Genomic DNA, 21,602 nt, shown 5'->3' with positions numbered 1-21,602 from the left:
TAGGGGTCCCCAAGGAGAGAGGGGTCTGGAATTCTCAAGGAGGAAGAAAGGACAAACTTTTTTTTTTTCCTTCTCTACATTTCTTAGGATTATATAACAATAATGTATCCTGCCTGAGGACAGTCTCTGAATTAAACCTTCTGGCTAATTCTGTTATCTTAAAATGTAAATTATGGGAGTAGGTCTGGTGAAGTCTTTACAACCTCCTGACATTCTTTGGATTCATTGGAGAGTACGTAACTTCATTGCTAACACTAGCAAGGGGGTACTCTTTCTGCCCCCTACTGATGCCTATGTCAGAAGCTTTCTCTATCTCCTTTATACTTTAATAAAACTTTATTACACAAAAGCTCTGAGTGATCAAGCCTCATCTCTGGCCCCAGATTGAATTCTTCTCCTCCGGGGGCCAAGAATCCTGGTGTCTTCATGTGATTCAACAACAACCTTTCAACTTCACAAAAAGTTGTTAGACTACATTCAGTAAAGTTGAATAATTTCCAATCAATTTACAATCATATAAAATACTACAACTTACAATCCCAATAAATGTACAAAAATCATTTGCGTTTCTATACACTAATAACAATCAGAAACAAAAATTAAGCAAGTCCCACTTATAATTGCATCAAAAAGAATAAAACATCTAGCAACAAACTTAATCAAGGACATAAAAGACCAGAAGTCAGAAAACTAGAAAGCACTGATAAAGAAACCAAAGAAAACACAAATAAACAGAAAACTATTCCATGCTCACACACTGGAACAATGAGGAATTAAAATGTCCATTCCAACCAAAGCCATCAACAAATACACTGACTGCAATCACAAAATAATATTCAATGGCCTTTTTCACAGAAATAGAAGTATTCCTAATATTAGGCTGCTAATATTGAACAAGACCTTAAATGGCCAAGAAGACTCTGAGAAAGAAGAACACCACTGGAGGCATCTTCCTCTCCGACTTCAAACTACATCACGGACCTGTAGTAACCACCACAGTGAGGAACTGGCAGGAACACAGACACATGGACTCCAGGAAAGAATAGAGAGCCCAGGAATAAACCCACATGTACGTGGTCAGTTCATGAAAATCAAAGCAGGAACGAGTGAAGAGGAAAGGACCATCTTCTTAAGAAACAGTGACAGGAAAACTGGCCATCTACTCGGAAGAACATCAGTGAAGGTCATCCTCTGGATCATCTAACAGAAATTGAACTGAAAACCCGCCATTTTGCACATGGAGCTCTTCCCTCCCCGAGTCCTCTGAGATGGACCTCCGGTCAGCGCTCAGCTGGACACAGGAAACGTCTACTTCGTCCTCATTTTACCCTCTTGCAGTGCCTCCCTGCTGGTGGGCACTGAGGCAACCCTGCTCCTCTCAGCTGGGACGCAGCCCCGTTACCCAGGAGCCCGAGCCCTGAGGGCCCTGAGGAGACAAAGCTCCCGCCAGCTGGTCACTGAGCCCAGTCTGAAGGCAAAGCGTCCTGTGCCCACGGGTCAGAAGGGGTTTTGGCGCCCCCTGCGGGCCGCCAGCGGGCGGCCCCGCGCTCACAGACCTCAGAGGGTTCACCCACAAGCAGCTCTGCTGTGAGCACTCAGACTGGAAGCCCAAACTGAAATGGAGCAGAATAGCTCCATGACCCTCCTCAAAACATGGCTAAGGAACAATCAGAGCCTGTATGGAATGCAGCCATAAAAAGGAACACAGTTGAGTCAGTTCTAATGGAGGGGATGAACCTAGAGTGTATTAAACAGGGAAGTCAGTCAGAAAGAGAAAAACATGGAATCGAGAAGGATGGGTCTGATTAATCTGTTCACACAGCAGCAACGGAGATGCAGACATAGAGAACAGACTTATGGACAAGGGTGGGGAACAAGAGGGAGAGGGTGAGATGAATGGAGAGAGCAGCATGGATGTATGTACACCAACATTTGTAAATAGACAACCAGTGGGAATTTGCTGTTATGATTCAGGGAACTCAAACTGGGGCTCTGTAATAACCTAGAGAGGTGGGGATGGATGGGATGTGGGAGGGAGATTCAAGAGTGAGGGGACACACGTACACCTATGGTTAATTCATGTGGATGTATGACAAATCAAACCAATATTGTAAATCAATGATCAATCAACTAAAAATAAATAACTTAAAAAAAAGATGAAATGAACAGAAACACAAACTTTGCAACTAACACCGTAATTCAATTTAAAAAACTATAAAATTTTAGAAAACAACAAAAGATTTACATGACCTTTGGTCTGGTGATGAGTTATAACACAACAAAAAAGCCAACTTACCAAATTAGGAATATAAATTATTTAAAACATTGACTTTTACAATTTTATACATTTACTCTGTGAAGGACCTTATTCGAGAGAACCAAAAGACACACTATTAAATGAACCACTGACCACCCACCCTTGCCAGGCAACAGAGAAGAGAAAGCACTTGCAGGAGTCATCTTACAATGGGAGGTCCTGGTAAGGAACAAGGGACTAACAAGCTACCACCAACCAGGATTCTGGAGAAGTCAAAAAGAGATAGGAGACTGCAGTCCAGAGGTCCTAGCAACTTCCCAGGATCCTCCTCTCTGGAATCCATCTCGGCTGAGTGATGCGTGTGCCCCCAGGAAGGATCCCAATTCAGAATGACTGGAAAGAGACAAACCAGAAACTAACCCAATGACCATAAACCCTGAGACGGTGAGCCACGTGGCAGAGCAGTTCTCTCCGTTTCCCTCACCCTCCTGCCCTCCGCCCCAGCAGCCCTTCCCAATGAAGTCTCTCACTTTGACGGCACTCCTCACCACGGACAATTCATTTCCAAGTGTCAGACAAGAATCCATTCTCAAGCCCTGAAAGGGATCCTCCTTCCTTCATCAAAACCACAATCCAGGAGAAAATATCTTCCAAATGCGGCCTTGTAGAGAAGGCAGTGGCACCCCTTCCAGTATTTTGACCTCAGAAATCCCAGGGACAGAGGAGCTTGGTGGGCTACAGTCCAACAGCAGGGCACTTCTGAGGGGAGGAAACAGTCCCAGGGAAGCTGAGGCGCTCGCTGAAGGCCCCAGAGCTTTGGATGGCACAGCTAGAACTGTGGCTGAGGACTCCCAGTGGCCAGGCCTCTTGATTCTGGCCTTTCTCACCAGGTACATGTGTGGAAAACTAGAATAAAAAATATGCCTGAGGGCTTCCCTGGTGGCTCTGTGGTAAAGAATCCACTTGCCAGTGCTGGAGATGCAGATGTGATCCCTGCTATGGGAAGATCCCACATGCTATGGCGCCCATGTGCCACAACTACCGAACCTGTGCTCTAGATCCTGGAAGACACAATGCCAAGCTCACATACTGCAACCACTGAAGCCCGTGAGCCTGTGCCCCACAAGAGGAGCCACTGCAGTGAGAAGCCCGCACACCATTAGTTATGGCCCACGCTCACCTGAACTAGGGAAAAGCCCACACACAAAGACCCAACACAGCCAAAAATAAATACAATTATTTCCCTTAAAAATGCATATCTGACAAAGAATCTGTACTCAAATTGTCCAAGAACACTAGAGCAAACAAGCTCATTCATAATTGGTAAAGATTGAAATAGACACCTGGCCACGGAGGGTATACTGATAGTAAACTATCCTACAGAAACATACTCAAGATACTGGTGGGATGCATGCACAGCCCCCGTTGGAAGACAGTCTGACAGTTTTTTCAGTAACCATATGGGACAAGCACTGAATTCTATACGTGACAAGTGGTGGAAGCCAGGTATCTTACCATTGGAATGGGAAGTTATGGAGAAACAAAAGGAAAGGTTCCAAGATCCATGGAGACATCATCACAAATTACCTTTAACTGAATATGTTCAAAGGTAAGCTGGAATACATGTATATATTTCCGAATATTGTCAGCTGAGCATATTTAGCTCCTACATGTATGTTTTGCATATCATTCTCTAGTGAAAGGGACATTTGTCCCTGGTGGTCCTGTGGTAAAGGATATGCTTACCAATGCAGGGAATACGGGTTCACTCCCTGGTGCTAGAAGATTCTACATGCCCAGGGGCAACTAAGCCCCTGTACAACTACTGAAGTACTTGCATGCTACACAGCCCAAGTTCTGCAACCAGAGAAACTGCTGCAATGAGAAGCCATGGCACGGCAATTAGAGGGCAGCCTCTGCTCACTACAACTAGACATCTAGCAACAAAGACCCAGCATAGTCAAAAATTATTCAATGTTAAAAAAAATAAAAGGACAGAAGTTCTTTGAATAAATGACTGAGATTAAGGGTGAGGCAGTACATATATGAGACAGGATAATCTTAAAGTATGAGAAAGTAAAGAAAGTAAAGACAACTATCAAGCTGTCCAAACTGATAAAAATGAATGATTACACAGTTTTATCTGTATACACTAGCAAATAATCTGAAAAGGAATTAAAAAAAATTCCCTTTCAATAATGTCAACATTAATAAAATACTTTGCCATGGATGTAATGAGGATGACAAGACTGGCACACTGGAAATTATACACAATTGCTGAAAAAATATCCTGAATACATGTACAGATATCCCATAGCGATGGAAAGACTTAAGATGGCAATACCATGGAATGCATCTTCAATCTGAAATGAAGATCAAATATGACTTGATCACTCAGAGCTTTTGTGTCATAAAGTTTTATTAAAGTATAAAAGAGATAGAGAAAGCTGCTGACATAGACTTCAGATGGGCACAGTAAGAGTACCCCCTGCTGGTCTTTAGCCAGATGTTATACAGCCACTAGCAGTCTGCTAAGGAAAGAAAGGCAATGTCTCAGAGAATGGCACCAGGCCTGTCACCCACAACATGCATTGAGATAACATTGGCAGCAGGTGAGTCATCCTGGACCATAAAATGATTGACATGAATCTTGAAGAAAGGCAGATTTCCAGGCAAATATATCGTTTCATTAACATAGATTAGGAGAACAAGGTATGAGTAAGACATACTGGTTTGTCAAGTCAGTTCTGAGCCTTTAGGGGGAAACAACCTGAAGACAGAGTCTAGCGGAAATACATAATATATTAACATAGCTTAAGACAAACATTTCCTTACGAAAAAATGCATTGCTTAGCTCAAGGTTTGAGAAAAGTTAAGTTCAGGTGGAGCCAGAAGTCATCATTGCAACACAGAATTTTCAGAGAAACATCCTTTTAAATTTGTATCGAGAAGGGGAAAAAATGTAACACTAGTTTGTTTCCTCTGGCTGCTTGAGAGAGAGAGAAAAAAACGTCTGACACTTGCAGCCTATTCCCTCTGTCTGGAGACCCCCAGCCTTCCTGCCTGTTACCCTCTCAGGGCCTTTAGGAAGCAATACACAAGCTGACCCTAACATACACGTGGAATGACAAGGGACTCCAAAGAGCCAGAACAATCACGTGAGTCTGCAGTGTTAAGGTCCTCTGGTATGCTGTGCTAAGTCACTTCAGTCACGTCTGACTGTCAGAGCCCGCCAGGCTCCCCTGTCCATGAGAATTTTCCAGGCAAGAATACTGGAGTGGGTTGCCCTGCCCTCCTCCAGGGAATCTTCCCAACCCAGGGATCGGATTCCTGCATTGGCAGGGAGGTTCTTTACCACTAGCACCACCTGGGGCAAAAGTGCCTAAACGGAGATCAGGGAAACCCAGTTAGGAGAAGGGACTCAGAGGAAAGGAAGTGAGGCAAGGAGACTCTTAGTCACACTCAGAGAAGCCCGGCAGGTAGTTCTGCAGGTGGAAGAGGGGAGGAAGCAGGCTGGAGCTGTGTAGAAGATGAAAGAGGGAACTAAAGCAGGGGCCCCCAACCTCTAGGATCTAATGCCTGATGATCTGAGGTGGAGCTGATGAAATCATACTAGAAATAAGTGTTTGTTCACTCAGCTGTGTCCAACCCTTTGTAGCCCACCAGGCTCCTCAGTCCATTGAATTCTTCAGGCAAGAATACTGGAGTGGGCTGTCATTTCCTTCTCCAGGAGATCTTCCCCACCCACTGATTGAACCCGGGTCTCCTACACTGCAGGCAGACTCTTTACCAACGGAGCCACCAGGGGAAAAAAATAGAAATAGAGTGCACAATAAATGGACTGCACTTGAAACATCCCAAAAGCTTCCCCCACCCCTGTCTGTCAAAAAATTGTCTTCCAAAAAAACTCCCGAGGTCAAGGAAGGAACTTCAAGTGTACTCGACTGTCCCAGGTTGCTGGCTTAGGGAGATGCTGAAGCAGGGGTGTCCTAAGAGGTAGAACCTCCCTTGCATGGGGTCCTCAACAGACCTCCGATAGCCTTGGTGATGAAGGGAGAGATTTGTTTCATTTTTTAAAATATCCTTGTGGGATAAACTGAAAACTTAGCAATTCTTTTACAGCCTTCCTAATAAAATGTTTTCTTTCTTTACTGATCTGTGAAGTACCAACTGTGACAATCACTGTTCTAATATACCTCATAGTGTTGCCAACACTATGGATATAATTATGTGAAATTGAACTTATTCAATAAAAATGATGAAGCATCTACCCTGTGCCCAGCACTTTCCAAGGGTTGGGGAGTACAGTGAAAATACTCCATAAGATGCACAGCTGGTAGGCACATTCTTTAAAAAAGCCTTTTACATTTCCACCAATAGTTTATTCTCAATGTCAACACTTGCCAATTAATGACCATGCTGGGTGGGAAGCTCATTAAAAACCCAGGAGCCAGAGTTCCTGGAAGGATATCCCATTCTCCCTTGGACAGTCCTCCACCCGCTCTGGCTCTCAGTTTCCTCATCTGCAAAATCATGGACAACTGACTATAATTCATCCCTGGAACCCAAGTCTATTGAGGGGGAGGGGAAATATTACTCCAAGGCCTGGATGAGAGACCAGATTGAAAGAAAAATATGTCATTGCTGGTTTTCAGTCAGACAGACAGATACAATGAAGGAAGGAGCCCCTGGCCCTGCAGGATATGCCTAGGGCTCTAGTCTGGGAAATTCTTACACATCAGGAGATGGCTCCGAGCTGGATTTCCACCAAGAACATCCATGCAAAGGACAAGTCTGCAGAGCTCTGTGCCCATTAGCCACAGGAAGAGACTGCCTCCCAACAGCCAGCAGCATTTACAAGTGACCTCCTAAGGCCTTCGCCAAACTACAGGGGCAACTCTGGGTTTTCTGTTTCCCTCACTTTTCTGACTCTTTTCTTAAAAAAAAACCCACACATTTCTTCATAGAATGCCACAGTGGAAGGAAAATAGGCCTTCAAATTTTTAGACCTCAATTTGCAAAAACTTGGAGCTTGATTTTTTTTTTTAATTAAAGCACCACATAATTGAAATTTTTTACACGTTTTAATTATTCAGTTCCAAAATACCAAGCTTATTGCACAGGGTTCCCATGGAAAGGACCCCTCTCAGCACGACAGCCACAGATTCCACCATGAAAGGGCAGCAAGGTGCCCTCCTCCCTTCTTTTCTGCCTGGGTGGCCACCAGGTGTTTAAATCCATGCACCCTACTAAATATCTAGGGTGAAACTGGTGGACCCTTCCCTTTCCCATCCCAGCAGGTGGTCAAGAGCCCACTGGGTTGCAAAGTGGCAGAAGCAGGGCTGGGCCAGCTGGCCAGAGTAAGGGTTTTGAAGTCCCCACAGGTGAAATCACCAGGCAGGATAAATCCCTTGGACTTCCAGCAGGCACTAGGCTGCTTGGGAAAACCCGCGCGGGTCTGAGCTTTATGCGACAGGGTAAAGAGGTAAAGGCCTTGACCCCAAAGGCGAGGCCTTTCTGTGACCGCCAGGTTAGGGGGCTCTGAGACTGTGCCAACAGAGAGGGCAGAATACGTGGTTCCCTGCTTTACCGAGTCTCAGTTCCCTTACCTGTGGTTCACACCCCTCCACTCCACTCGCTGGATGCCAATCGCTGGGAACCCAGGAGCTCAAGAAATGGGCATTCCCAGACGCAGTGGAGACCCCTGAGAGCACAACTAGGACCCCCTGCCCCGGATGTGCTCCCGGTGTGCCACGCCCCCATGCCCACGTCCAGGAGAGGCCCGTGGCCTCACTACTGCCTCAGATGAAACACAAGGACAAGCAAATCCACCCCACAGAGACAAGCCAAGCTTTTTATCAGCTGATCTGTCTATAATTCAGGGATAAAACTATGACTACAGAAAGGAAAGATGACCTGTCCTAGGACGGCCACGATATTCTACAGAACCAGACAAAATTGGTTACAAGGAAACTTCTTTTTTTCTTGGACACTGTAAAGCTGGTTCTTTTGCATATGCAATTAAAAACAATTAGCTTGTTACAAAGGCCTGCCTAGGGCAACGCTTGAAGTTAATCCTTGCCACAGAATTCAACAACTTCCCTAGTGTCTGCCTACAATGTGGGAGACCTGGGTCCAATCCCTGGGTTGGGAAGATCTCCTGGAGAAGGGAATGGCAACCCAATCCAGTATTCATGCCACCACCCCCCTCCCCCCACCGCCAACCCCCCCCCCAAAAAAAAAGTGGTTCAAATAAATATTTTAAATCTCAGGTGGAAAACTAGAAGATCCCTTGTTCGTCTGTCTGGATTTATGTATGTCTCAGTGTGAGTCTTCTGTTTTTTGATAATATTGCTCAAGTTCTGAGTTCTTATTTAAATGGTCTCAAGAAAAGGAAGCCCTTACAAACCAAACAGTTGTAAATACAAGAAAACATTGACCTAAATGAATTTCAGATTCACGTGAACTGGGAAATAGTCAATATTAAATATCTAGTATTTTTTTTTTTTTGCTACTCTACTATAGACATGTCTAAGAGTCACTAACATTAAGCACAAAATTTTCATAGTGCCTAGGTTTATTATAAGTTAAAAATTGCTATATTGTTATATCTGTCACAAGCTTGTCAACAAGAAAGTACCTCTAAACAATAACAAAAAAAAACTAAAAAATGTAAATATGATATGAGCTTTTAGATAAACTATTAACAATAATTATACTCTAAAATTTATATTTTTATAAATATATTATTATTATATTCTAAATTTTTTCTCAACATTGAAACTCTGTTATCTAACACAAAAGCTGCCTCATGGCAGTCACTCAACAGTCACTTGCTAAAGACTGGACTCAACAATTCCACAAAATGAGGTGTGTACTGATATAATGTCATACATGTCCACATCCCATGTAATATCCATGGACTGGAAACAGTGTAAATACCTATCAACAGGGAACTTGATTAAATACACAGTAAGGCATTAATACAATGGAATAAGACACAGCTGTTTAAACCAGCGTACATATCTAGATATAGCAACTTACATGTCTACTTACACGTACCCAGTCGTGAACAAAGCAGGGCACAACCACGTGTGCACATTGCAGTGCCACTGGTACCAAAAGTGTGTGTTAGTCACACAGTCGTGTCCGACTCTGCTGGGGTCCAGCTCCAGCAGGATCCAGGGAATCCCTCAGGATGACGGCGTCGGCGATAAGGAAAGTTAAAGGGGAGAGAAAGAGGCTTGATCTTCCTTGGTTTACACAGAAAGCCAATAAAGCTCCTGACATGGAACTTGCTCTGTTCACGGAGGCTGCAGGCGCCCTCTCGGTGGGGTGAGGACGCAGGACACCGCCTCCCCGGTGAAGATGCAGGGCACCTTCCTGATCGGGTCTTAGAAGCCCAGGCAAAAAAGTGAAGTCAGAGAGCCCCTGTGTCCCCAAGGAGTCATCCTGAAAGAAGAACAGAGAGAGAAAGAAAGAAAAGGAAAGAAAGAATGACACGGGGAGACCAAGCTTCGGTGAGCGAGGCCCATAACTTTATTTTCAAAAGGAATTTTTATACCTTGACTTGTACATGGAGGGATATGAAAGATGCAAAGTCATATAGAGTCAGCCCAAACATTACATCTGTTTTGTCTTTATCGAAACTAGGATTTTTCTCTGCATACCTTTCCCATAAACAATGTTGTGTACATTATCTTCTGGCCTTGGAGGCCTGTGGAGATTTTATGACCCTTTTTCGATAAAGGCTACTCAACCAGAAAACTTATTTTCCCTTGAAGTGTTTTTTCTTTATATTTCTAATCTATGTCAGCCTCAGAAAGTGCTAAACAGAATTACATTCTCACGGAGCAAAGGTGCAGTGAGTTACAACAAAGAACCAATTAGCTCAAAGGTCTGACGTAGTTAATTCTAAGACTACTACTTGTTTTTCTTACATTCCAACTATGTTAACTAATGCACTCCCAGGTGCACAATGGATAAGTGATATGGGCACTTGGCAGCAAGCATTGGCTCAACAATGAAATCTTACACCAGCACTACTCTAATAGTTTTTAACTCTTTGAAAGGCTCTATATTTTTAGAATGTTTTAGGCTTCCCATGTCTCTCACTGTTGGGAGGCTGTGAACAATAACGTGCGTAGCTGCAAGAGTCTGGATAAACCTGTCAGGTAAGCTAGAAAGCCATCAGAGGGGTTTGAATTGAAACACTCCTATCATGCCCAGGAGACTTATTAACTAAAGCCCTAAGTTGACCTTTTCCAGAGAAAGGTGGTCGGGGATAGCCCCCTGTTAATGTCAGAAGAGTTGGTGAAAGGCACAAAATAGTAAGACAGACAGATTCTGGTTTTGGGGTAGATGCTCAAGCAGATCCAGGGGGTGCCTCGAGTCCTGATCCACCTTGCTCATCAGATCTCTTCCACATAAACTTGTCATGGGTGGGATCACCCATGCTGGCTCCTGGCATGACTCTTTGTGACTTCATGGGCTCAAGGCGGTCAGGCTCCTCTGTCCATGGGATTCTCCAGGCAGGAATATAGGAGTGGGCTGCCACGCCCTTAAAGAAGACAGTGAATCTTGACTTAATTGTTTGTTGGGGGAGAGTACTCATTGGAAGCTTACAAGAAACTATTAACAGTGGTTATTCGTTTGGAGGGTAGGTGGGAACTGGGTGGATGGGTGTCAGAGGTGAGAGAAAAAGACTCTACTGACTACCATTTTATACTTTCAGATTTGGGAACCCACATGAACATGGTTTATAACTCAGTACATGAATTTTTAAGTGCTCTGTGACAAGAACCCAGTAAATTCTGTTGAATGAATTACAACACACATGAGAGCTTCCCCATCATCTGTTCCCCTCTCCACCACCTACCCTGTCACCATTGCTCCCACTGCCACTGCCCTGGGAAGACACAGGATGCTTTTTAAAAGTTCCATCATCTTAAACTTTTAAAGCCATACTTTCTAACTATCCATTTATAGTCATAAACCCCTCCATCACTCTTTACAACTGACAAAGTGCTTTCAAACCTATGATCTAATTGGGTCCTTGGGACAACCTGAGACAGTTTATATGTTTTGAAAGTGAAAGTCGCTCAGTGGTGTCCGACTCTTTGTGACATCATGGACTACAGAGTTCATGGAATTCTCCAGGCCAGGATACTGGAGAGGATAGCCTTTCTCTTCTCCAGGGGATTTGCCAACACAAAGATAGAACCCAGGTCTACTGCACTGAAGGGGGATTCTTTACTAGTTGAGCCACAAGGGAAGCCCAAGAATACTGGAGTGGGTAGCCTATCCCTTCTCCAGCAGATCTTCCTGACCCAGGAATCAAACTGGGGCCTCCTGCATTGCAGGCAGATTTTTTTTTTTTTTACCAACTGAGCTATCAGGGAAGGAGAAAATTGAAGTTTTGGGAAATTAAGGGTTCTGTCTGAGATCACGCCTCTGAAAATGACACAGCCAATCCTGATTGCCTGATGAGGATGGCACCTCCCTCACCATCCTTCCCAACTCTAAAAAGGCATAAAAGAAAGATGACAGGAGGTCTTCCACAGATTTTATGTCAGTCCCATGACACTCTAGGTCAGATTGATGTATGTGTGGGTCAGTCTAGGTTGTGGTCCCGGGGGACGGGACTTGCTGAGAGAGGAAAACAGCCAACTTTTGTTTTGATTGTTACACTCACCCAACAGGGAAGTAAGGAAAGGAAAATGTTCTTGGCTGGCGTGGAGAGAACCCTGCCAGAAAATGGGATGGATGCTCTAACTTGCTGAAGACATCCCCGGAGGCCCCATTAACACCATGATACTGAACCAGAGAGATGCTGAACAGTTAGGAGTGCTGCTGATTCCTTGGCAAGTTTTGAAAGCAAGCTTATGTTTCCACTGACTGAAACAAGGGGTGGGGGTGGGGGGTTGGGGGGAGGGGGGAGTGGTGGGATGTCTAAGGATGGAATTAGAGAATGGGAGGATTTGGCTGCTGAGGACAGAGTTGCAGGTTGTCCTGGGTATGTATCACAAAAAGTTTCCCTACATCAGATTTTCCTCTGGTTCCATTTCTTAACCTCCGGACTGACCCTAGAGTCCCAGATTCATGTGATGCTGCAAGACAATGAGAAGGAGGAGATGCACCCTTCATGACCACGATCTAAACACACTGCTCGAGCTGACTGGGGACTTAAGAGAAGAGCAGCAGCAACAGTGGAAATGATGAGAATTCATTAGTGTGCCCCCTAAATTCATCGTCATCTAAGACACAGCATGTGATATAGGGAAATTGTGTAATGTGCACTGTCCAGGGCCATTCATAATGGTCTCAGAACAAATGAAGGATTCACATGTTTCCATTAGCAAGAGTCTAACTGGAATAAAAAGGTGACCCAAACAAGCTCCTCTGACCCCGTCTAAGATGGAAGACCCATCACCTTAGGAAAAACAGACTGTTTGTGTCGTAACATGATTTATTTACCCTGCATAGGAGAGAAAGCAGGATACTCATCTTCACACAGAAAAAGCAGAGAGGACTTCCCTGGTGGCACAGTGGATAGGAATCCATCTGCCAGAGCAGGGACATTTGTTCGATCCCTGGTCCAGGAAGATTCCACAAGCTGCAGATCAACTAGGCCCGTGTGCCAAAACTAGTGAGCCCACAACCCACAACTACTGAAGCCCATGTGCTCAGAGACTGTGCTCTGCGATGTGGGAAGCTACTGCAATAAGAAGCCTGTGCACTGCAACAAAGAGTAGCCCTTGCTTGCCATAACTAGAGAAAAGCCCTCATGGTATCAAAGATCCAGTGCAACTGAATATAAGTTTTTGATTTTTTTTTTAAGGCAGATAATTTTTAGTTTTAGTTTTGTTTTGTTTTTGTTTTTTTTTTTTTCAAGAAAGAAACAAGTAACTGTCCATAACTCTTCATCTAATTCTGACACCTTCAATTCACACCTATTTTAATCACTGCAGAGAAAGTAAAATTTTCTCAAGGAATATCATAAAATATAAATTCTAGCACCTTAGTTTTATTTTAAACCTAAATTCTCAAATGAACTAGCTAATTTAACTCAGCTCTGATGTGGTACCTTTCAAAGTGGGCAGAAGGAGCCAAGATGTGATACATACAAAGTCCATCAACACCTCAATTTGGCTCTGCCAGCAGCTCAGCAACCTGGAACAATTAATTCTCTTTCCCCAAAAGCTTCTGACTCAGTGCAAACATACATACCCACCCTCTGTTATCTAAGAGATTAGGATGATGGAAGGGAAAAGGAATTCTCCCCAAGATCAACATCTGACCACCCAAAATAGGACTGCCTTCACATTAAAACAATTCTCCACAGTCCCATTGTTCTATTCATTTTGAATGATGGAAAATCTAATTGCAGTAAAATGTTAATAGCTTCACTGTGTGACCACAGGGCTAATCAGTTATATATCTAAAGAGTTTGGGGCTCAGCTGTGAGGTATTTTTGGATCAATATCAAATCTCTTGACCTCAATGTACTATTACCAAGGATTTAGGACATGAAGCAAAAATCCCACAAAATGGAGAACCACAGGACCAAGACTAAAAAGATTTAATATGAACATTCTATAGTCTGATCTAGGCTGGGGATACTCAGGCTTATACTTGGTGAGTCCAGTTCAATGTGGAGTGGGCGCTGGCACAGATTAAGAGTCAGGTAGGAAGAAAAAAAAGAGTGGGGCAGGGGGAAAGAAAAGTGCTTAGATCCATGTGGGGAGTGAAATATATGACAAGCACTCAGAAAATTTTGGCAAATCTTGAAGAGGGGTCAGGGAGTTGGGAACTGTCAGTAGGGCAGGCCTAAGGAAGGAACCCTGGGTAATGTATGGAAAGGAAGAATCAACACTTTTCCTCAGTCAGATGTACTTGCCCACGATGAGAACAGTTTCTGTGCAAAGAACATGCCCTGGGCAGGAGGTTTGGAAGAACAAGGCCACTCCCCTAGGCCCACCCACCAGACAAGAGAAAGACAGCACCCCCACCCAGGGCACCACAGCTGGGGGAAAGAAGGAAACCACCTAATACATGAACATTGGTTTATTAACCCACATCAGAACTGTCTCCTGTGGTCTATCACATGGTCCTATAAACACCTTGGTGGGGGACTGGGAGCGATGGGCCACACGGCCTCCCTGCTCCCCTGGCTCAGTTGCAACAATGCCACTGCACAGAGAAAGCGATAGTCCTTGAAATATCCCCACAACTCAGGCATCTGCCTCAGACTGAAAGATGCCTTTTCTATCTTCATGCCCAGAGTGATCCGGATCCTTCTGTTCCATGGGAACTAGATCCTGCCACTAAGGGTTTGCATGCTGCAACTGAAGATCCTGCATGCTGCAAGGAAGATTGAAGATCCAACATGCCACAACCAAGACCCATCAGGGCCAAGTAAAAACATACGTAAGTATTTGAAATCAACAACAGAAGTAGTCATAACAGCTCAGTGTATTGAGTGCTTACTCTCAAAAACCTCACTAAAGGCTTTACCTATTGACATTCCCTACATAGTTAAATCATGTTGCATCCACCCTAAGATACAATGTTACAATGGCTTCCAATTTACAGAAGAGGAAACTGAGGCACAGCATGCCAACCTTCAGCCCATCTTGTCCCCTCACTTTGTGAGGAACCTCGTGTCACACAGTACAGCCTGAGGACTCCAGAGTTTATGAGCAGTGCTTGTTAACTTCTGGGAGGGCTGTGGAGAGGGTGAAAAATACTTCTTGATCTGGACTTTGGAGGAGGACTCTTGACTCCCTTGCTCACAACATTCATAGGAGTCTGTAGCACAGGGTATAGCCAATTCTTACCCTAGTGTCTTCTTGAACCTCCCAGTCATGAGAAAGTTGCCACTGCTGCCCTTGTGAACAGTCTGAAAACTGGAAAAGGCTAGAAAACATCCTTCTGTTCTCTTGAGTGTCTGGAAAGATGGCATCTTGGAAATTGACTCCATGAGGCAAGAGGTTATAGTTCTCATCCATCCTAATGGAAAAAAAAGGAGGCAAGAGCTGTAGACTGGACACCCATGGGGTGTACCATCTTGAATCGAGAGTCAACAGAAGACTGTGACAAGTGTTGCCAGTTATATAACGTCTTTTTTAAAGTAGAGTTTAATTACAATGTTGTGCTAATTTCTGCTGTAAAGTGACTCAGTTATACATATACATACATTTTTAAATATCTTTTCCATTATGGTTTATCCCAGGAGATTGGATATGGTTCCCTGTGCTAAGGTAGGACCTTGTTGTTTATTCCAAATGTAACAGTTTACATCTGCTAACCCCAAACACCCAGTCCGTCCATCTCCCTCCCTCCATTCCCCTTGGCAACCACAAGTTTATTCTCTGTATCCATGAGTCTGTTTCTGTTTTGTAAATAGGTTCATTCATGCCATATTTTACATTCCACATATAAGTGATATGGTATTTATTCTTCTCTTTGTGACTTACTCTGCTTAGTATAATTATCCCTAGTTCCATCCATGTTGCTGCAAATGGCATTCTTTCTTTCTTGTTATGGCTGAGTAATATTCATATATATGTACCACATTTTCTTTAATCATTCAACTATCAAGGGACATTTAGGCTGTTTCCATATCTTGGCTGTTGGGAATAGTGCTGCTATGAACATGGGGGTGCATGTATGTTCCTGAATTAGAGTTTTGTCCGGGGATATGCCCACGAGGGGGACTGCTGGATCATATGGTGGTCCTATGAATTTTCTGAGGATCCCCCATACTGTTATCCATAGTGGCTACCCCAACTTACATTCCCAACAACAGTGTAGGAGGGTTCCCTTTTCTCCACACTCTCTCCAACATTTGCTATTTGTTCTGTTTTTGATGGTTGCCATTCTGCCTGATAGGGGATGGTACCTGGTTGCAGCTTTGATTTGCATTTCTCTAAGATTTAGTGATGCTGAGTATATTTTTATGTGTCTACTGGCCATCTGCATGTCCCATCTGCATGTCTTCTTTGGAGAAATGTCTATTAACGTTTTCTGCCCATTTTTTGATTGGGTTTTTTTTTGTTGTTGTTGTTGTTGTTGTTGAATTGTATGGTCTGTATATTTGAAATTAAGCCCTGGTCTATTGCATCATTTGCATATATTTTCTCCCATTCTTTAGGTTGTCTCTTTTTTTTTTTTTTTTTTTTTTTACAGTTTTCTTTGCTGTGCAGAAGCTTGTAAGTTTGATCAGGTCCCCTTTGTTCATATTTGGTTTTATTTCTACTACCTTGGGAGACTGACCTAAGAAAACAAAGGTCCAATTTATGCCAGAGAACATTTTCCCCATGCTCTCTTCTAGGAGTTTTATGGCGTCATGTCTTATGTTTAAGTCTTTAAACCATTGTGAGATATTTTTCTGCAGTGTGAGGGCATATTCTAACTTCACTGATTTACATGCAGCTTCCAATTACACATCTACATGGCTCACATTAGAGGAGTCACTCTCTCTGATTGTTTCTCTACCTCACACTGCACGTGTCTCTCCTTAAGTTTTTCAAAGCACGTGAATTGGGGGATGGGTGTGGGTGAACATTTGTGTATCTCCCATGCCGCCTTCTTTCTCCTAGTGGAGTGCTCCTTGTTTCCTGGGCAAAGGAAAGCCAATTGCAATGACCCAGGATTCAAGTCCTATGACTGCTATTTATCTCCTATTTGACACACAATGAATTTCTTAAATTCTCTAAGCTTAAATGTACAATCTATAAAACAAGGATGACAACAGCATCGTTCTTTGTTTAATGGTGGTGTAAGGAGTGCATTTTTTAAAAAAAAAATATGTAAAGTATTTAGCACAGAGTAAGCACAGTATAAAATTTAACATTTTTTACAGAACCCTGCATAAAGTACCTGTTGGCAAGATAGAGAAGTCAAGAGAAGGAAAAGGAGAGATGGAAGCGGCACTCCAGCCCAAAGTAGGCATTTGGGGGCTCACCAGGGAGTCTCCACTGCCACTTTCTCCTGTGACACTGACCAGAATCTGTTCTTCTCTCCGAGGGGCCCAGAATAACAGAGGAATGATTTGTATGTGGTTGTTAACACACATCAGGGCAACACAGCCCTGTGAAATAGAAAACTTGTCAGACTACCATTTGACTCTGTATCTCTGCTCTAACGTTTTATAAATATGTCAGAGAAAAAGAGAAAAGAGCTGGCTGACCACCAGAGAGCCAGTGGACAAAATTGTATTTCATTATAAAATTGGAAAAGAAAATAATGTCTTCTTAAGTACTGTGGCTCTTTTTACTTTGGAAAATAAAGTTTTATTGTTGAATAGTTTTAAAGCTGGTTTCCCTAAATAAAGACATGTAAAAATCTAAGTTTCTCCATATCAAGAAGGTACTATCTCATTCCTTACCAGTTTTATTTAGAAACTGTACTTCTCCAGCATTTTTTAAAATTCAACTTAATCTGGCTAAACCACTCAAGCCAACACAAAGCACGCCATGTATTCTAAACTTAGATATTCTGGCTTTAATATGGAAAACGTGTTACCGTGAGCTTACGGACACCCCTCTGTGGAACCTTCTGTCTTCTTTCTCAGTGATGTGAAATCTCAAGAGCTAAAAGTTAGTCTGCAGACCAAGGTCATGGCCATTCCAAATATCCTTAATGCTATGCCACATACTGGGAAGATGGGACTTATTGTCCAATCACTATCTGTTAGAGTCCATTTTGAGGTTCCTCCCAGTTCCTCTGTATCAGCCTCTTCCTCCAACTGGAGAGAACCAATGCATTAGGGTTCCACCTGCTGTTTTCTATTGCAAACTTCAGTTGAGCCCATAACCTGAACCCTTATCTACATGCATTTTGTCGTGACCACACGACAAACTTTCATGGAACTTCACAAGATTCCAGGAGTCTCCCAACAGACAAGGCCTGGTCTAATTCACCTCTCTGTTCTTCACAGCCCTGTGAGCACCTTCCCAATCCCTTAATGCCCCCGCCCCCAGGCCCTTCCTCTATAAACTTTTGCTATTTGGAAGAGCCTGGCATTGAGGTCCGCTGGCAGCTGATATGAGCGAATCTGAGTGAAACAAGAGGACAGCTGGGCTGCATTCCACACCAGTCCCATCTTGGCATTTAAGCAGGTGTGCAGGATTGAGTAACTACACATTTCTCATCTAACCTGCACCAGGTGTTCTGCATCAGTTACTAGGATTTAATCTCAACCAACCTTGTTTGGCACATTATGAAGGTGAGGCTCTTGAGGTTCTCGACAAGGTCAGTAACTTGCTCAAAATGACAGGAAGAATGGAGCCAGAATTCCAACAACCATCTGATTCCAAAGGTGTTTGGATTGGTTTTGACCACTGTCCATCCCAAACAACTCCCACGGCATCCACTGTAAAATATAGCTTTCCTCCTCTATAAAGATTCTACCTCAATTAGGGTTCCACTTTCTTATTTCAAACTCCAGGAGACACCATCCTCTGAACTCTTATCAACAGGCATCTCATCTGCACCACAGACCAACTTGCATGGAACTCAACCAGAGAGGGCTCCTGTCCGATTGCCCTTCATACTCCTCAGAGCACTGTGACCAGGGCCTTCTTCCCCCATTACCCCCCGCATAAATCTCTGCTATTGGGAATAGGCTGTTTGTTGCTGGAAACCACCTTGAGCTTTGGCCTGAAACACTCTTCCCTGGTCAAGCACGGGAGCCATCCCTGTTTTTCCAACAGTGTTAGCCAGAGGCACCCAAAATCTCTGTAGGCTCAACATGAGGAGCACCAAAGAGCAGAAAATGAGAAGGAGACCAGGGGAAACATCACTTAACATCACCCAGACAGGATTCTGGAGGAGTTCCAGAGCCTGCTGGGGATAAAGGTACCTCTGCTGGCCAGGCCAAGTGGCCAAAGGGATGGTATGGGCGAGAGTTGGCAGGCTCACCTGAGGAAGAAGAAATAGGAGTAATCCTGGACCACGGTGTGGGAGTGACAGGAGAAGTAGCCCAGGCCGGTGAGGTTGAGCCTGGAGCCCCCGGGCACCTCGAGCATGCTGCCCCATGCCTGGTCGCACAGCATCTCGATCTCAGCGGAGTAGAAGAGCCCCGCGTCGCTGGCCTCATACTGCCAGGGCAGGTAGCTGTACAGGCCGTGCATCTCCTCGTGCAGCGCCAGCACCTTGGCCTACACGATGATCTCGGCCAGCTCCGCTCGGCAGCCCTCGCTCAGGGGTCTCCACTCGGAGGGCAGCTGGCAGCCGCAGGCGACCTGTAGCCCGCCGGCCAGGCAGAGCGCTGGAGCAGCAGCGGGTGCAGCATGCCGGCGGCGAGGGCGAGCGGCGGGAGCCGCCAGGTGGGCTCCGCGCCCCAGGCGCGCTACCCGGGGCGCATGGCCGGGGGAAGCGGGGAGCCCCACGGCAGCAGCAAGAGCGTCTGGGAACCCGAAGTGCCGGGCCGCACCAGTGGGAGGGGCAACCCGGGGCGCTCCGCTCCGCGCACTGTTGCGGAAGCTCAGCGTGCTGCTCCCTCCTCCGCCGGGATCCCCCTGCGGGGCCTCGCTTGGGAGGCTTTTAAAAGGGCACGGGGAGGGCCGGCCACTGCCGCCTCCTGACCCCCGTGGCTGGGGCGTGGGCTGCAGCGGGAGGGGCGGAGGCGGGAAGCCGTCCAGGGTCGCGCGGTGCTGGGGAGACAGCGCAGTCGGCGCTGGACCGGGAGTTCCCGGGCCGAATTCGGTGTTTGCGGCAGCGCGGAAGTCCGCGGCCGAAAAGTCAGTGTGGGGAGAGGCGGCCCAGCCCTCTTCCGGAGCCCTGCGCACAGACCAGGTGGAAGCTTTGCAGGCACAAAGCGCGCTCCAGTCATGGCCTTCTTAGAACGATTGCCATCAATTGCCATGAGTACTCAGCCTACGTTTTTGCATTTTCTGAGTAGTTCATTTACACTCAATGGCACAGAAATCGAACTTTACCGTCGCAGAGTTTACCTTGGAAATTCTGTGTGATCTAATAAACTTTTCTGCTCTCCCTTTCCATCTCTTATGTTTTAACGATGCTCTTAGGAAAGCCTGCAACATCTGAAAAGCCAAAGCCACATTGCTTGGATTTTCCTACAGCTACATGGTCTCATGATTAACCTCATTCCTACTTTCAGATTCTGAACACCCTACACCTGAGAAATAGATTCAGAAGTTCCAAAGAGCTTTTCACAAGTCAATGAGTGACTCTGAAGAGACCTAAACTCCACAGTTAAATCTTTATTTCTAAATTAGGCAGTTCCTTTTATCTCCCAATTGCCTTAATTATTCTTCATGTAGTAAGAAAAAAAAGATTATTTATAAGTATAAATATTTTGTATAGTCAAAACATCATATATATGAAATAGCATGGATATAATACACATATCATCGTACATATGTCATACATATTATATTTACAATAAGTTGATAAGCAAAACTGCTGTAAAATGGAAGGCTCTTTGTTCTGCAAGCATCTTATTAACCAGGCTGTCTGCAAGTTTAAGTCTTAGAACTCAGCCAGTCTTCTCTGACTGAAAGGAAGAGTTCTTAAGGAATTCGGAAAGGAAAGGTAAGGAGAAAAGTGGGGAGGGGGGAAGAGAGAAAATTCCAAGGCCTCACATCCCGTGACAACAAAATCTTCCTGTGATCCCCAAGTCTTCAGTTAGGACAATTAAATTCATGCATGCTTCTTGTGACAGGGCAGAAATCCAGCTGGCGTGAGGCAGGGACTCAGGAGGAAGAGGCCATGAGCAGCATGGTCTCAGGGAACCAGAAGACCCTGGGAAGGCTTTGGGCGTGCCTTGAAGTGAAATGGCCAGGACTTCAGCCAGTGTGGCGGCCCAGCTTCTGAGGGAATGAAGGCTAAAGATCCATAAGACACCAATACAGAATCCAACCAGTGACTCAATGGACAGATGTGTGCTTAATCGCTCAGTCATGTCCTACTCTTTGCGATGCCAGGGACTGTAGCCTCCCAGGCACCTCTGTTCATGGGATTCTCCGGGCAAGAGTACTGGAGTGGGTTGCCATGCCCTCCTCCAGGGGATCTTCCCAACCCAGAGATCAAACCCAGATCTCCCACATTGCAGGCAGATTCTTTACCGTCTGAGCCACCAGGGAAGCAGTGACTCAATGGACCAGATTCTTAGTCCTACAAGATCATCTGTGTTGGAAGAGGAAAGAAGTAAGAGTAAGAGCTCCTCACGGACAATAACTAACCTCTACATAGCTGGAAGTCAGACTGGAGCCTCAATTAATTCTGTAGAAAACAGTTATATTGAGGGAAGCAATGGACAGTAGTCCCAATGGTATATGACTCCTCCTGACAACCCCACCACCACCATGGGAGATGG

General features: G+C 44.8%; 1 protein-coding gene across 1 annotated transcript in view; it reads right to left on the bottom strand.

Moving 5' to 3' along the window:
• Nucleotides 1-21,602, bottom strand: part of LOC129655850 (uncharacterized) — an 86,859-nt gene that overhangs the window by 58,781 nt on the left and 6,476 nt on the right. The window contains 2 exon segments of the mRNA XM_055586674.1: nucleotides 15,097-15,268; nucleotides 19,184-20,102. Of these exon segments, the coding sequence (XP_055442649.1) occupies nucleotides 15,097-15,268; nucleotides 19,184-20,102 (1,091 nt within the window).

This window comes from Bubalus kerabau, chromosome 6 (assembly GCF_029407905.1).
Source record: "Bubalus kerabau isolate K-KA32 ecotype Philippines breed swamp buffalo chromosome 6, PCC_UOA_SB_1v2, whole genome shotgun sequence".
In the NCBI taxonomy this organism is placed as follows: Eukaryota; Metazoa; Chordata; class Mammalia; order Artiodactyla; family Bovidae; genus Bubalus; species Bubalus kerabau.
This window is presented reverse-complemented; position numbering and strand designations above follow the sequence as displayed.